Source organism: Miscanthus floridulus, chromosome 17, assembly GCF_019320115.1.
Source record: "Miscanthus floridulus cultivar M001 chromosome 17, ASM1932011v1, whole genome shotgun sequence".
Taxonomy (NCBI): domain Eukaryota; kingdom Viridiplantae; phylum Streptophyta; class Magnoliopsida; order Poales; family Poaceae; genus Miscanthus; species Miscanthus floridulus.
In genome coordinates this window covers 53,966,011-53,982,503 of record NC_089596.1, presented here as the reverse complement: position 1 = coordinate 53,982,503, position 16,493 = coordinate 53,966,011, and the positions used below count along the sequence as shown (strand labels likewise).

The window sequence follows — 16,493 nt, the reverse complement described above, 5'->3', positions numbered from 1 at the left end:
ATTTTGGATAATAATTGGCGGTCGAATGTTGTCGTTAGTGACCGCGAACAACCACCGACAGGGAAAATAATTTCCCTGTCGGTGTGAAACCGACAGGATATAAGGCCATTTACCCTGTCGGTCGCCAAACCGCCAATAATTTTTTTTACCCTAATGGTTTTTGTTTTTCCATGTCGACATCTAACCATTAGGAAAATTTATTTTCCCTGTCGGTGCCAATTTCCCTGACGACGATGAACCATCAGAATGATTTTTTCCCTATTGGTGTTAAACCACCAGGAAAACTATCACCAAAGAAAAATGATATAATAACCTTTTCTATATTATTAAAAACAAATATATTAATACAATATACACAGAATCATGGAGATATACCAACATAAATACAATATGCAATCATATATATAGATAGATAGATTAGTCCAACATAAATCCATTACATACATAGATGTTTTGTTTGCATCAACATAGGTAAATACATATGTCCAAATATTTTGCACCCATCTACCTAAAATAACTTTTCCAAACATTTGGCATCAACATATCAGTCTCTTACACACCACCAGTACTAGCTAAAGGTTAGTACTAGCTCAACATGCACACCACTCAGTACTAGCAGAAGGTTAGTACCAACCTAAGTGTATGCACAGGCAAACACTTCAAAAGATGAAACAACCAACATACTACACAAGCATTCAGTCTTCAATGCTACGTACTAGCTGAAGGTTAGTACCAACCTAATTGTATGCACATGCAAACATTTCAAAAAATGAAACAACCAACATGCTACACAACCATTCAGTCTTCAATGAGACTAGCACCAACACCAACACCTCCACATGTGGCTTGATTATGATAGTTCCTGGTTTCCAATGCAACTCTACTTTCACCATGGAGTCCCTCATTTGCTGTAACATCGTCGTTAGTTGATTCGGAACCCACATGAGATGATCTAGTCACGGGCTGCATGTGAATAAGTTTAAAATTATTAATTCTAGCAATAGTCCCCTACCTCTTGTATGGATTTTAGAAAACATGCTAAAAATAAATGTTTAAACTGAAAACAAAAGATGTTCAGCTAACAATGTGTTGCTGACCAAGGTAGACATGTTAATAGCTTACTAATTATTTTAATATCAATAGTCTAGAATATGTTCAGCTAACAGAAAACTGTGTTGCTCTATTTGAATAACCTACTAATTGTTCCCAGTTCTTCAAAACTGAAATAGTGTGAATTTCTACCTTACCGTGAGAAGTGAACACTAGAATCTCAGTGTTACATGATTCTGTGCAACTAAAGTCCATAGCTACAAAAAAATCAACATGAGGCTACTTCCTCACTGGTGCACTGGGTACTGCCATTCTGAATACCATAAAGCTCTAGTTAGGCTAACTGAAACAATCTTACATAGGAGCCAAATGCCTAAATTGTATGCCATATAATGGAGAGCAAAAAAAAGACAAGTTTTTATAACTATTCTTTTTTTTGTGCAGCTGTCATCTTCCTCAGATGTATCATCTTACAAAAAAAGGAATTAAAAAAAAACAAAAATCAAATTCACGGGTAGATAGACGAACAAATGAAACATATCATCATCACACAAGGAAGAGGCTACAGAGGGTCAGCTCTGTTCTTGTCAGACATACTTGCCTTAGATGAGCTACCACTGCAAACACACTGCCCATGTACAACTAGTGATGGGTCAAATCTTATCAGTTTAATTCATGGCTAGCCAAATCTGGACTGAACTATTTATTCATGTGATGCGCATACATACAAGAAGGAGCGAAGGCTAAAACTGTAGCTTGTTGACTGATGAAATTTACTAATGGAAAACTACACCTGTGCTCTCTAATACTCACATTAACCTAGGTAATAGAGATAAGCAAAGACACATAATATGCTATGCATAATTGTGCCATCTTTGATAGCTCAAGGCTGATTTTAGACAAGTGTTCAAAGGGCACATTTTAGATTGAAAACTGCACCTATATGCTATCTTCTAGAATAATCAGTGGTGGGATTCATTGCTTTATTCAGTGAGTTTTTTGAGTTACCACAAGCAAAAGTGACTAAGACTAGCAGCCATTAGAACTGAGGACAAACTACTACTATTGAAATGAGTTCTTTTACTAGTTAACACAACAAGATACCACAAATCATAGGTTTACAACTAATAGAATATTGTTTATATACTCACAGTTGGTTGTGTTGCTGATAGAATGCTTAGCGCTTCCTCTGGAACTTCCTCACCCAGGCGCCGATAAAGTCGCTGCACACGAACATGTACCTCTTGTTAATGTGAACAAATGCTGTTCGAGACAACAAATCATAGGTTTAGATATTTGCATGTACCACTATCAAGCCTATTGCCACTTTGCCTGCACTGTCCTTTTCTTGGTGTAGCTGCCTCTAATGGACCTCCGCTACTCATAGGCGTGAAGTAGGGGTAGAGGAGACTGAGGAGGACCCAAGTGGTGTCCAGGGGAGCCGTGGCGTCCTGTCCGTGTCCGGGGCGGCGACTTGCTGTCGGCGTGGGGTGGAGGAGCTGTCAGGGAGCCATGGCGGTGTGGATTCGTGGAGGGGCGGTGCGGCATGGGGGAGGGTGTGGAGAGGCGGCGTGTGGGCGAACGGGGTGGCATGGAGGGGCGGCGTCCGGGCAGATGGGGCGGCATGCGGGAGCGCAGGAGCATCATGCGGGAGAAGGAGCCACGGCCTCGAAAGATTGTGGTGCTGGGGAGGGACCGTGCGGGTGCGGCCAGGGATAGGGTTTGCCTTCTTTTTTTTCCTTCCTGAATGCGCCTCTTAGGCTTAGTACAGCGGGAAGGGATGTTTCTGGTGGGCCGAAAGCCCGCCTTTCCGTCTTTCGAGCAGCATAATGAAAGTTCTGGCGGGCTTTTTTTCCCAATCATCAATTGCTTTCGCGCCTCCTAGATAATTTCCCTGTGTGTAATTTTAATAATCGTCAGGGAAAATACAAAAACCATTAGGATAATATTTATTTTTTTGGGAGTTATTGAAAACCCATCAGGGTAATTAATTATCCTATCGGTTTCTTAAACTCACAGGTTAATAAGATTATTACTTGACGGTTACATATTTTCCCTGTGTGTGTTTTGGGTACCGTAAAAAAATACATTTACCCTGACAGTTTACACAAGAACCGTAAAAAAAATCAAAACCATCGGGGAATTTCGGCTTTCCAGTAGTGATAGGTATAATAAAAGCATTGTCACACAACTCTTCTTTTATCACAAGCACTATCAGAACAATTATTTTGTGACAAAGGAAATTCAGACTTTGTGTCCACTAAATGTTGCTCTATTATAGCATGAGTAGTGGACAAATTCAGCACATCATCACCAATTTTAGCAATATCAGATTTTGTAGCAAGCATAAAAGAATCTTTCAATTTTGGTACTTGTGATTTTCATTTATATATATATATATGTTTATGTTTGCGCTGGAATCACAAATTCATTTTCAATTTTGGTAGAAAAATTCAAACAATTAGCGGGAAACATTGCAGAGGAGGATGATATTTACAGCCGCCTCTACAAATCCAATTTTTAGAGGCGGCTCATAAATAGATTTGTAGAGGCGGTTACAGTTGCCACCCACCTCTGCAAATAGCATTTCTAAAGGCAGCTAGGCATCTGCCTCACTAGAGGCGGCTAGGTGAAAGGTCTCTAGTTTGGTTTTGGTAATTGGGTGACTTAGGTGGACTAATATGTGTTTATGTGAGATACACAGGTGATTTATCCACAAGAACACTTTTGTGAGCAACACATGCCATGTAGGTGAAAATGGCATGGATTGGTTGCAAGGCTCACACATATGATGAAAGAGCTCATTGCATGTGAGACATGACATGGAGTCATATGACTAGGTGGAGAAGATCAAGATGAGGCTTGGCTTGATGGACTGGTTGCAAGCGTGAAGGGCAAGTCAGAGGCTTTAAAGTGATAAACTGTGTGGCGGGAAAGCTTGAACATGAACTTGGCGCCGATGGACGAAGGCAACGGTGAAGAGCAAGTGGGGTCAAGATCGATGAACCAATAAGGTCACGTGATGATATGAAATGGATCATATCATTTGTTGATCTAGGTTTGTGCATGTGTTGCATCAACATCGGAGAAGATAGAATGGACTGCGCAAGGCAAAGGTATAACCTATAGGGCATTTTATTTTATCGGTCATAGGTGTGCAGAGAAGTTTATGACCATGTTTAGGATAGATGATCGTACTATCAAGAGGGGCAAACTTGTTTGCATATCGGTCATCTAATACCACTTGAGTGATCTAACATTACATGTGTGTTGTTAGGATCGAGTGGCGTGGTGAAAAGAGAGAAAAATCCTTTGATAAAATTCTTGTAAAAAGATAACACATATGCATAAGATGGTGAACACTTGGTGGTGTAGCACATTTGCAAAGGTGTTGAAAAAGGTGAAGAAAAAAGCAAGTTTGGGTTGTCCGTGGGTCCAAAATTAAAACGTAACTAAACTTGCAACCAACGCACAGCCCAGCCTGAGAGGTGGCACCACCATGTCTGGTGTGCACCGCCACCCCAGGCAAGGTGCACCGTCACCCCCTGTACGGTGCCCAAATTAGCAGTGACACACTTTCGTATTTTGGGCATAACTTTTAGCTCCGAACTTCGATTTCGATGATCTTGGACTTTTCAGAAAGCTAATAAAATTCTCTATAGCTTTGAAGTGGTGGAAATTGAATTGGAGAAGCCCAGGGTCACTAGACTGTCCAGTGACCAAGGTGGTGGCATCGCCCTTTTTATCCAGAGAGGGAGGAAACTGGGTTGGGGGCATCACCACCACTAGGGTGGTGGACCACGCCCTATGTCTGGTGCCAAGTTTCCCAATGGCTAGTTCAAACAAGCCTTTGCAATTCGACCGTTGGGGCACCACCACCCTATGTCCGGTGTGGCACCGCCTTGTCCGGTGCCTGCGCAGAAAAGTGCTCCAAGTGGTATAACAACTCTATTTGGTTTGTGGGCTATAAATAGAGGTGGAGCTCGGGCTTGGTTGAGGTTGAGCACCTTGGGGATGTGTTGCCCTTGTGTGTGTGCTTGACTTGAGAGCCCTCTAACTCACTTGTGCTTGCAAGAAGTACGAATCCATTATGAGTAAGTGATTCTAGTGCATTGCATTATTGAGAGAGTGCATCGAGTAGCACTAGGTGTTCGAATTGCAAGCTAGTGGTGCTTGTTACTCTTGGAGGTTGCCACCTCCTAGATGGCTTGGTGGCAAGGTCTCCGTCGAAGCACGCAGGAAGATTGTGCGGTGCTCCGGAGAAGTGATTGTGAGGGGTATTGTGCTCACCCCGCGGGAGCCACGAAGAGCAACTCTAGTAGAGCGTGTCATTGAGTGCGCTCATCTTGTGGAGGTTCTTACGACGCCTGAGTGACGAGCTAGGCGTGGTGCCTATAAGCGCATGAACTCCCAAGTGAACCGGCTGACACAATGGGGACTATCTTGTTGGCAAACAAGTGAACCTCGAGATAAAAATCATCGTGTCACCTTGTTCATCCCATTGGTTTGCAATCCCCTTACACAAGCTTGTATTTACTTTTTTATTCATATATTGTGCTTGTGTAGTTGCTCTTGTAATTAGTTAGCTTGTGTAGCTTGTTAGTTACCTTCCTTGCTTGTGCAGTATAGAAGTAACTCCCTTGTGTAGCTAGTTTACTTTTGTAGTAAATTAGTTGCTCTCTTGCGTAACTAGTTGGCTTGTGTAGACTTGCTAGTTACATTGCTTAGTTTGTGTAGCTAAGTAATTTGAGCTCTCTAATTTGGCTTGAGTAGCCTTGTTATTGAGCATTGCTAGTGAGCTTAGGCTTTGTGCTTTTGCATACTAGTTTGTGTAGGAGCTCCCACATTGCTTGAAGTATTAGTTGCATAGGTTTATGTGACCTTGCTTCTAGAATTGATTAGGTGAGCTTTAGCTAGCCCGACACCTTTGTTGCCTAATTAGGATCTTTTATAATGTGCTTGAGAACATAGATAGAGGGGTATAGTCTTGGCTAGACCGATAGTTTCAATCTGTATTTATCTCGGTTAGCTGGTGTGATTATTTTTTAGAAAGGACTATTCATCCATCTAGTCCGCCATCTTGACCCTACACTGGGCTACGTACTTGCCTTTATAGAGATATAACAACTGCCTCTAGAAATCAAATCTATAGCAGTGTTCCCCAAATCAGAATAGTGGACTCCATCGGTGGTGAGAGGCGGCGCCATGGCTTTCCTGCTGTTGGGCGCGCCAGCAGTAGCTTGCGGCCTGGTTGGAGGTGGCCTATGCCGGCCCGGCCACATGCGTGGCGGCCGTGGAAGCTACACCGGGAGCACATCCTCCGGCGGCGGTTGAGGGCTGAGAAGTGATGCGGGGGTGAGGTACGATATGGACAGGATGAGAAACATGCTTTGCCAATATATCAGCGGGATTATACAATGCCTGGAGCTCAGTTTGAGTATGCTCAGACTTAGTTGGTATTACAATTTAAGTCATAGTGACTTTTGGCATCGGTGATTATTTATTGTTAAAGTGAGTTGATTGATGATACTTCATTTGCTTCAAGATGGAATTCGTCTCAAGTGGAGTTTGTTGGAATATGATCTAAATTCTAACGTGAGTCTTACGGGGACGCCTGAAGGACCCACGACTCGGGTTATATTAATTAACGGGTTTGTTTTCGTATTGGACTGTAGTCCGTTCGTCCTATAAATATATTTTGTAAGTCGTACGGGAAGAGCAGATCACACATTGTATTCCTTATGTTTTATAAACTATCCTCATATAGGCTGTGATTTTTCCCGGCAAGAACTTTCGAGTAAAAATCTGTATCTTGTTTTCGATCTTTATTTGCATTATTTGCGAACAAACATGAATCTAAGAGTTTTACAAATACAAATACAAATATCGTTGCCTTTATAATGTACAAGAGGGGCTGACACATGTCCTGTACACTCACTCTTTCAATACCTATTAACTGTGAGCACCTTTATTAGAACGGCTTAGCCGCAAACTAATCTATCTAGCGATTTAAGTGGCTAAATTAAGATCGAAGAACAAACTTGAACCTATATATATACCATGCCTACACCTACATGGTTGTTGTACGAAGAAGTTACGGTCATGATGATCAAAACTCGAATCAAGGATCGATCCCCACACAAAATTGATCCTCGGATGCATCCACATGGATCTAGGTATCACGTCGATCGTGATGAGCAGGGAAGATGGCGTCCATGCTGCTCCCTCCGCTGCTGCCAGAGTTGAACATGGCATCGGCGAGGTCCATAACCGGGTATTCGGCGGTGTCCCTTCCTGAGGCGGGCACATTCACGTTCACCTGAGCGCTGCTTCCCTCGGCGGCACTGGAGCCAACGAGGGTTGATGGCATCCAGCTGATGCCGAGCTGGATGGCTGTCGACAGCGCCGGTACAGGATGCTCAGCGGCCGCCATGAAGGGGTCCTGACCGGCGGCGAGGACTGTCGTTGCTGAACCAGTCGGGGAGTTGTTGGTTAGCATGTTGGCGGCAGTTGAGGCCGCAGTAGCGGGGCCTGCTGGGAGGGTAAGGAGCGGCGTCGTGGAGGTGAGGCAGGTGTGGTTGCCGCAGTAGGTGACCTCGTACGTGAACGGGTCGTCGTCTAGGCGCTGCACCTTCTTCTTCGCCTCGCACCCGTAGTAGTTCTTGTGAGTGCACCTGTAGTAGCTCCTGCCGATATATATATAGCAACATGTAAAACTGCAAATCAAATGACAGCAATAATATGCTACACTACATGCAAGTATATATTAATTACATATACACGTACCATGCATGCGAAATTATTCTCAACGAGTTGAGATGCATATGGATATTACTTAAATGAATATGGATACGCATGGTGTTTTGACTACGCGAAATTGTCGCTGTTGCAAACTAGCCATTCACACTACTTCGTGTTATGATTTCTTCTGTCTAATCAATTTCTTGCGCGCACACATTGACACAGGATACGCACGAGCCAGGTGAAATCCAAGACAGCAAAATCAGACAATATATATAACTGGACTTTTGAACCATCTTATATTCACTGATGTTGGCCTTTGCCGTGAGAAAGCAGGAAAAGTGAAGCAATATAATCAAGGCAAAATGAAGTCAAATGTGAATGACCCACAACCATGCGAGCATATAGTTAGGAAAGGGTGTGGAAGCATGCTTAGTGACTTGAATCTCGTGACCAGCGTCCCAGCCAATTAAATCTTTTGTTACTTGTAATATCATATAAGTGAGATTTACTATACTATATAGACGAGATTGGCAATAATATTGATTTAACAATATGAATCTCTGTTCACCTCAACTAATTATATGGTAATTCAAAGATTTTTCAAAGTTTAGAAGAATTCAACCATGCCAAATAACAAAGTAAATTTCTGCATGAATTCAAAACAAAATTGAATTACCTTGGAAATCTGGATCCCAGTATATCCTTCTGGCCATACTTGCGCCACGTGTAGCCATCGTCCGGTGGCTGATCTGTGTTGCCCGTCCGCTGTACCGGAACCATTATTGTCATCCTCTCACCTCTCTCTCTCCTGAAATTAATAATAATCACCGAGGCGGAACAAAAATGATATTAATCAGTACTAGTTATTCCCCTATCTCTTTCGCAGGCAAGTTAGAGTAATATAAGACCTGATGACGCTACCATCAACAACTCCTAATCCAGTATATATATAGCTAACAAAGCAGTATCCATTAATCCCCAAGTAAACGCTCGTGTAGCTTGTGTATAACGCCCCGTGACTCGGTACGCAGTACGTATTCGAGGGCGTCGCAATCGGAGAACAAATACCAGGTGCGTGCGTGGAAAATTCCGTGCCATGACGTGGTAAAGGGTCTCCGCCAGGCCGGGTTTGAACTCTTGACCGCCAAAAAACATAACGAACTGCAGGCCCGCCAGAACCCTAACGTACGCCAAGCCAAGCCGGGGAACGAAGGAACGGTAACGCACGCACGTACCTCCTCCTGTGCTGCTGCCGCGGCTGGACCGGCGGTGACGACCGCGACGACGAACCCTGCCGTCTCACCGGGCTGCCTGACGATGTGCCGGCGCCGAACGCGTCAACCACGGGCGCGGTGTTGATGAACGATGACTCTGTCAGCAGGCGCCCGAGGTTGTGCGGGAACGACGACGGCGCCGAAGGAGAAGGAGCACCGCCGAGGAACGGGCGGAGGAGGTCCAGCTGAGGGATGACGTGGTCGTGCTGACCGGTTCCACTACCATCGCCGCCGAAGTGAGGAGGAGGATGAGGAGGCCGAAGCGGCGGTGGGGACGATGACGCGTCTTCCGTGCCGCCGTGCGGGTGAAGCATGCGGATGGCCGCGACGTAGGCTTGGACAATGCCGTGGCAGCGGTCGGCGAGGTAGGTCGGCTCATTCTGGGCCGCGGGGAGCTCCTCCATCAGCTCCCTGGCGAGGCGGAACCCCTCGTCGATCTGCCGCAGCACGTCGTCCATGGTCGGCGGTCGTCTCAGCTCCTTTGTGCTGTAGCGGTGGTCGAGAACGCCAGCAAGCAGCGCGAGCGGAGGAGCTGCTGCTGGGTAGGCTGCAAGGACGTGCATCAACGATATGATGGACCGCGTTGTTGTCTGTGGTTGTGTACCTATAGGCTTGGTATGTATCTATCTATGAATCTATCTGTGTCGTCGGAGCCTCTCTGAGGTTAACTTATGTATACTAGCTCCAATGCAAGGATTTGTGTTTCATGCTGCCATGGCTGGGGCGAAGTATATAGCAGGAAACAACGTGGTACGTACACGGCCAGCAGGGGGAACGACTCACTATATGCGGTAAGAAAGCAGAACGGGTCATTGGTCAGGGCGATTACTAGTAGGAGTAGTAGTAGTAGTAAATAAATAATAAATAAGCTTATTAATTGTACAGTGTGATATGCTGCGTTGATCTGGTCACTTTCTCACTGCTCTCCATCTTGATCTTGCATTGGTTGGGTCATGGGGAAGACCGCGGACGTTGAAAAGGGCGTTCAATGTGGAAGGATCTTAATTCCGCCGTCCGTGATCCTCCCTTCTTTGGCCGACGACTTGGTGCAACTTTTCCTTGAAAGAGTCCGAGTCTTCGCCAAAGAGCAGAACCACACGTATTTATTTGGTACCCAGCCTTTCGGCCTTTATTACCTTTCCAGCGATAGTTCCAGGGACGGTAATAATCGGCCCATGGCCGGCATCACAAGAATATGTGCTAATTATCCATTCAGAAAAGATATATTCTGTGAGTATATAGTGTCATAAGTAATTTAGTGCCAATAATCAAAGAATGCGGTTCGTACCCACTCAAAATGTTCTAGGACATACCGCCTCCCCCCTCCGCCCCACCAAAAAACAGTTTTTTTTTCTAGAGTAAAACTCATGTGAGTTTTTTTTAGAGAAAGAACCTTAGGACTTGTTTGGATGTTGTCGGATTCGTATCAATCTATGTGTTGAGGTGGGTTGAAATAGAACTTAAATTAAATTCCACCCCAACATATGCGGATTGAGGTGAATCCGACAACATCCAAACAAGGCCTTACGTGATGCATGACAAGTAGACATATATAACATAGTGTTGACAAAATTCCTTTCTCGCTCTATCCATTAAATTATGCGATGTAAGTTCCTTCGATATTTCATGTTAGGAGTCACAATATTGCATGTTGTCTATAGAAGCCAAATACTGTTTTAGAATTCACTACACTAGATTTGGACATCACCGTCGGCCTCATCACTGCCGGATTTGTGACAACCGGCAGTGATGTACCTTCAGTGCCGGTTATGAGTTTGAAAATGAAAAAAATGATTAGGACTGGGCTAAAACTAGCAGTGAAGGACCACATCACTGTCGGTTTGTGGCTTGAACCGGCAGTGTTTTGGCGGCCACTCATCACTGCCGGTTTAAGCCAAGAGCCGACAGTGATTGGGCTATATCACTGTCGGTTCTAGCCAAGAACCGACGGTGATAAGCCTACAACACAAAAAGGCTACAGCCGTCCTCTCCTTACTCTTCTCTTCCATCCCGAGAACAGAGGCACGCGTTTGGGCCCTCCCTCCATTGTTGCGACTGCTCTTCACCATGAAGCTAGCGCTTAGATTTTGAAGAATGGCTTGATCTTTTTGCTTTAAGGTTAGTAACAAGCATCCACTCCTTTGATTTTGTTGCTTAATTAGCTTCGTTTTGATGGCTACATTGCTTGATTCTTATTCTAGTTCTTTCTTCATTCTAGAGAGCACTTTTCTAATTGGACATTCGTGCAAGGCTTAAATTATGGTGAATCCATCATCCAAAAGGTTGGTGTCTATGAACACATTTAAATTCCTAGCTAATTATTCCATGGTGGTCAAGATCATCATTGTTAGTATGTGATGCTATAATTAGTTCTTAGAAGTAGAGTAGAATAGATGTTCTTCATTATTGTACAATAATTGTTTTTTACTACGATTTTTAATTTACAGGGCCGGGGCTACCAATTTCAATTTTCTAAGAATTAGTGTACAATAATGTTTTCCAAAAATGGTACTTTCGAGCTACAATTGTTGTTCATGAAGCTCGATTTCTTATTAATTCTTTGTAATTACTGTCTCAGTATTTTTTTGTACAGAGATGGATCGAGCATGCATGGCGTCAGCCAGTTTATCACCGATGCCAAAGCCCATGCCGGGAATGGGAACACTGTCTTTTGCCCATGCAAAGATTGCAAGAATCAAAGGAACTTTCATCAAATTGAGTCTATACAATCGCACTTCATTACCAGGGGGTTCATGCCAAAGTATACGGTATGGACTATGCATGGTGAGGTTGGTGTGAATGTTCTGCAGGAAAACAATGATGATGTGGACATGCCTGACGTAGCCATCCACGATGCTGATGAGGAACCCGGTGTCAATACGGAACCTATGGCCACAATTAATAATGTGTTTAGGAACATGCTAGCTGACGACATCGAGGATAACGATGGCATTTCTCAGCTGCTACGTAATATAGAGACCGGATGTCTTAGTGAAAGACAACTGAGAAAGCTAGAGAAAATGAGACAAGATGACAAAAAACCATTGTATAGGAATTGTTCAATGAGCAAACTGGAAGCCGGCATCATGCTGTTAGAGTTCAAATCGACAAACGAATTGAGCGATAAAGGCTTCGATCAGTTGTTAGGTATAATAAGGAAAATGCTCCAAAAAAACGAGTTGCCAGAAAAGACACACTTGGCCAAGCAAATGATCTGCCCCATCGGCCCTGAGGTTGAAAAAATCCACACGTGTTCCAATGATTGGATATTGTACCATGGAGAAAAATACAAAGACTTGGACAAGTGCCCCAAGTGTGAAGCTCCATGGTACAAGAAAGGGCCATTAGATGAGGGTACCAAGACCAGAGGAGGTCCCGTAAAGGTCGTTTGGTATTTTCCTATAGCTCCTTGGGTGCATAGGCTGTTTGCATGTGCAAAGTCAGCCAAACTGTTGCGCTGGCATGGCGAAGAGTGTAAGAAAGATACAATGATGAGGCACCCCGCCGATGGGCATGACTGGAGGACTATCAATACTATGTTCTATAAGGACATCGGTGGAGAGGTAAGGCACCTTTGGTTTGCTTTGAGCACAGATAGAATGAATCCTTTCGACCAGGTTAGAAGCAATCACAGCACCTGGCTAGTGATACTCTATATATACAACCTTCCACCTTGGGTCTGTATGAAGCGGTCATATATCCAGATGCCACTACTGATCCAAGGGCCAAGGCAACCTAGGAATGACATCGATGTGTTTCTAGAACCAGTGATCGATGAACTAGTGGAGATGTTTGAAAAGGGTGTGCTGGATGTTTGGGACGAGTATAAAAAGGAACATGTCACGATCAAGGGAGTACTTATCGCTACAATCACTGACCTGTCAGGTCGAGGTTCATTGTCTGGAGAGAAGACAAAAGGCTATACTAGATGTGTTGAGTGCTTGGACAACACTGATGCGGTAAATCTGCCAAATAACTCAAAGATAGTTTATATGGGACACCGTAGGTTCCTGTCGGTGCGGGACCCATGGGATACCCTGCAAGGAAGGGAGAAGATCTAGTCTAACTAGGATTCTTCCCATGTAATCGTAGTAGTAGTATTATTCTATAATTCTACTAGGAACTCTCATTATAAACTGACTAGGATTCTGACCTCCTGACTATATAAAGGAGGGCAGGGTTCCTAGAGACACGACTTTTATGACACAACACTTTACAATCAATCCAATGCAAAGGCTAATGCCGACTGGACGTAGGGCTATTACTCGATCAAAGACCGAGGGTTCGGACCAGGATAAATCGACTGTCTCTTACGTTAATCGTCGAGTTCCGCATACGCTAAAGCCCGAACATACTGCCTCGGGTACCCCCCGTGGCAGGCTATCGGTGGTGAAACATCGACAGCTAGCGCGCCAGGTAGGGGCTTTCGGTGACTTTACATCCGAGAGCTCGACGGACCTCGACAACATGATCTTCTCGACGGGATCAACCTTCATCTTCGATTCATAGATCTATGAGGCAGGTGACAATGGCAAGCTCCAAAGCCATCTCCTCGAAAATTCAGATCACCATGAAGACCATTCTATTTTGGCAACTACGACAGATCAACTTGATGGAAGATTCACGCAGCTCGTGATGTCTGATTCAACTCAGATTTCACGACTTTGCGCATCCGACTCAAACTTAGGTTCCACATCCGAAATGGAGTCTTACCCGAGTTCTTCCGAGAAACCGAGTTCTTTTCCGATGGGGCTTAAGAACGCGGCCTTGGCCTATCAAGAATACAACTCGGAGTACACTCAGAGTCTTTTCAAGAAGTCGGGTCCTTTTCCGTTCGGACTCCACAACATGGCAATGTCTTATCAAACACGGTCCGAAGGATTCCTTGATCCGGTGCTTAGAATGCCACTGAAAGGAGCCCAGGAAGGTCTCGTGTTAACTATAACATCTCAAGACTACATCGTCCACTGGCCAGGTTCCGTTCCTGAGGATAGCGGCACCCAACTAGTCTACAATACGACAACAACAATTCTACCCTACCAAGGAGACTCAATCTACGACCTTGAAGCCTCTACTAAAGTTATCAATTACTCCGACAGTGTGGAAACTGATGCCAATAGTGGAGCAATTCACGCACGAGAAGTATTCATGGTTTGCCTTTCTCGATCACCATTGGTCCCCCTAGAAGCACTCGATGTTAGGTCATCGAATGAATCTGAGTCCAACATATCACCCTTTACCCAGGGGCACAATGGTGAGACCGAGAGTCAGAGGCAAGCCAGAGAGAGAAAGAACAAATTAAAACAAGGACGTCAACGCTGTGCTAGGCAGCGCAAGGAAGCTTGGATTAGATATGAGTTAGATCTAGCCAAGTATAATAGAAGAAAATCAGAGCGAGAGGTCAAAGAAGGACGAGCGGCGAATACACCCTATGATAAGATCCGAGAAGCACTAGAAGAACTCAGGGCGACTTCACATCCCAGTGAAAAACAAGAACAGCTCTGGAACTTTCTCCGATCAATAGTCCTAAGGACGCACGACGGAAGGACCCGCTCAAGACTACCTGCCAGGTCAACATCTCATTAGCAGGAAGATCAAAATCAAAGGAAGTCCGCTTTCGAGAGACTTGGACCACGTGGAAGTCACAACAGAGAAAGTAGAAGAAACCATAGTCAAAACGACCGAGTCGAACAACCGAGAAAGGTCAGAAGCAAAGCACCTACTCGGACAGCCACGCGAAACTACTCTCACCAAGACAACAATTGGCAAGAAGGGGGTGCTGAATTAGAATACACAGAAGCCAGAACGCACGATAGATTCCCCTATTTTGCAAACAAACTTGCTTCAATACGACTGCCTCACAAGTTCAAGCCATCCAACAACTCCAAGTGTGATGGCAAGACTGAACCAAGACAATGGCTCAGGATTTACTCGCAATTGATTGAATTGGCCAAAGGAGATGATGATATCAAGACCTTGTTCTTTCCCATGGCCCTAGAAACCAGGCCCCTTCAATGGTTTGACAAATTGAATCCAGGATCAATCAGAAATTGGGAGGACTTGCAAAGAGCTTTCTGTGAAAATTTCATGGGTATCATTACACACTCAATCACCCACGCAGAGTTAAAAGGACTCAAGCAGAAAGGAGGTGAAAGTCTTAGAAATTACTATCGATGATTTGGCGAACTATGAGCTCAAGTACATGACATCACCGAACGAGAAGTAATCGAAGCTTTCTCTCATGGAATCATGGCTAGGTGACAATTTCAAGATTTCTACAAAGAAAACTAAAGAAACAATGAAGAATTTAGACGAACAATAGAAAAGATGATTACTGCAGAGGAAAAGACACGAGAAAGGTTCCTGGATAGAAACAACTGAGACAACCTGGACAAGCAAAATCATCGAAACAACAGACATCAGGAAAGAAAACATGGACCAGACAACACCGTAGCGGTGACTGACAAATCAAGGAAGTTTTCCAAGCCTAGAAGGTATGACGACATTGAAAACATGCGTTGCATCTTGCACCCTAAAAGAAATCACACCATCAGAGATTGCTACACCTTCAATGATTGATACATAAGAAAAGATAGTAAGGAGAGCATCAAAGAAGACAATCAGAAAAAAGAAGAAGACAACCTCAAAGACAAGGGATTCCAAAAATCTAGGGGGACAGTAGCAGTGATCTTCACCGGGGTTCCAGATTCCAGAAGCAAACATCAAGAAAAGCTAGCGCTACGAACCATCATGGCAGCATAACTGGCTACTCCAAGTTATCTCAACTGGTCACAACATCCAATCCAATTTTCAAGAGAAGACCAATGGACTAGCATAGGAAACGCAGGACATTACCCCCTGGTTCTAGATCCAACTATTGCTGGTATGACTGTCACAAAAGTACTAATCGACGGGGGAGCCGGACTCAACATCATTTTTTCAGAAACTCTAAGGAAGATGGGACTACAACTCGCCAGGATAATTACACCAACAAGCACGCCTTTTATGGCATAGTACCTGGCAAGGCAGCAATGCCACTTGGACAAATCACTCTACCGGTTACTTTTGGGACTCCCTCGAACTACCATACAGAGTTCATCAAGTTTGAAGTTGCAAACTTCGATTCATCATATCACGCAATCCTCAGGCGCCTAGCACTAGCAAAATTCATGGTGATACCGCATTATCCATACCTATTGCTTAAGATGCCAGGGCCTAACGGTGTCCTTTCTCTTCGGAGTGATTTGAAGCGCACTTTTGACTGCGATGTTCAAGCAATCCAAATTGCAGCAAAAGCACAAGCCGTCGATGGAAGAAAAGAAATAGCCACTATCGCAGCAGAAATGAGCCTAGAAGAGCTAGAGATACTGGCTAAAAAACCTAGCATCCTCGCACCACCAAAAGAAGCCGACGTCAAACAAATCA

The 16,493-nt window shown here is 44.3% G+C and overlaps 1 protein-coding gene across 1 annotated transcript; it reads right to left on the bottom strand.

Moving 5' to 3' along the window:
* Window positions 1-6,962: 6,962 nt before the first annotated feature.
* On the bottom strand, window positions 6,963-9,736 carry LOC136519023 (probable WRKY transcription factor 17). The gene is made up of 3 exons (XM_066512698.1): window positions 9,030-9,736; window positions 8,471-8,602; window positions 6,963-7,736 (listed from the first exon to the last, which is right to left on the bottom strand). The coding sequence occupies exons 1-3, from the start codon at window positions 9,629-9,631 to the stop codon at window positions 7,223-7,225; spliced, it is 1,248 nt and encodes a 415-aa protein (XP_066368795.1). The 5' UTR covers window positions 9,632-9,736; the 3' UTR covers window positions 6,963-7,222.
* Between the last annotated feature and the right edge of the window lie 6,757 nt (window positions 9,737-16,493).

What these genes read in the sequence shown, in the direction of transcription:
- LOC136519023 (XM_066512698.1), bottom strand. Translation starts at nt 9,631, where the DNA reads ATGCACGTCCTTGCAGCCTACCCAGCAGCAGCTCCTCCGCTCGCGCTG. An exon ending in CGGCAGCAGCACAGGAGGAG is followed by an intron (nt 8,603 to 9,029) that starts GTACGTGCGTGC and finishes TATTAATTTCAG; the next exon opens with GAGAGAGAGAGGTGAGAGGA. An exon ending in CTGGGATCCAGATTTCCAAG is followed by an intron (nt 7,737 to 8,470) that starts GTAATTCAATTT and finishes ATATATCGGCAG; the next exon opens with GAGCTACTACAGGTGCACTC.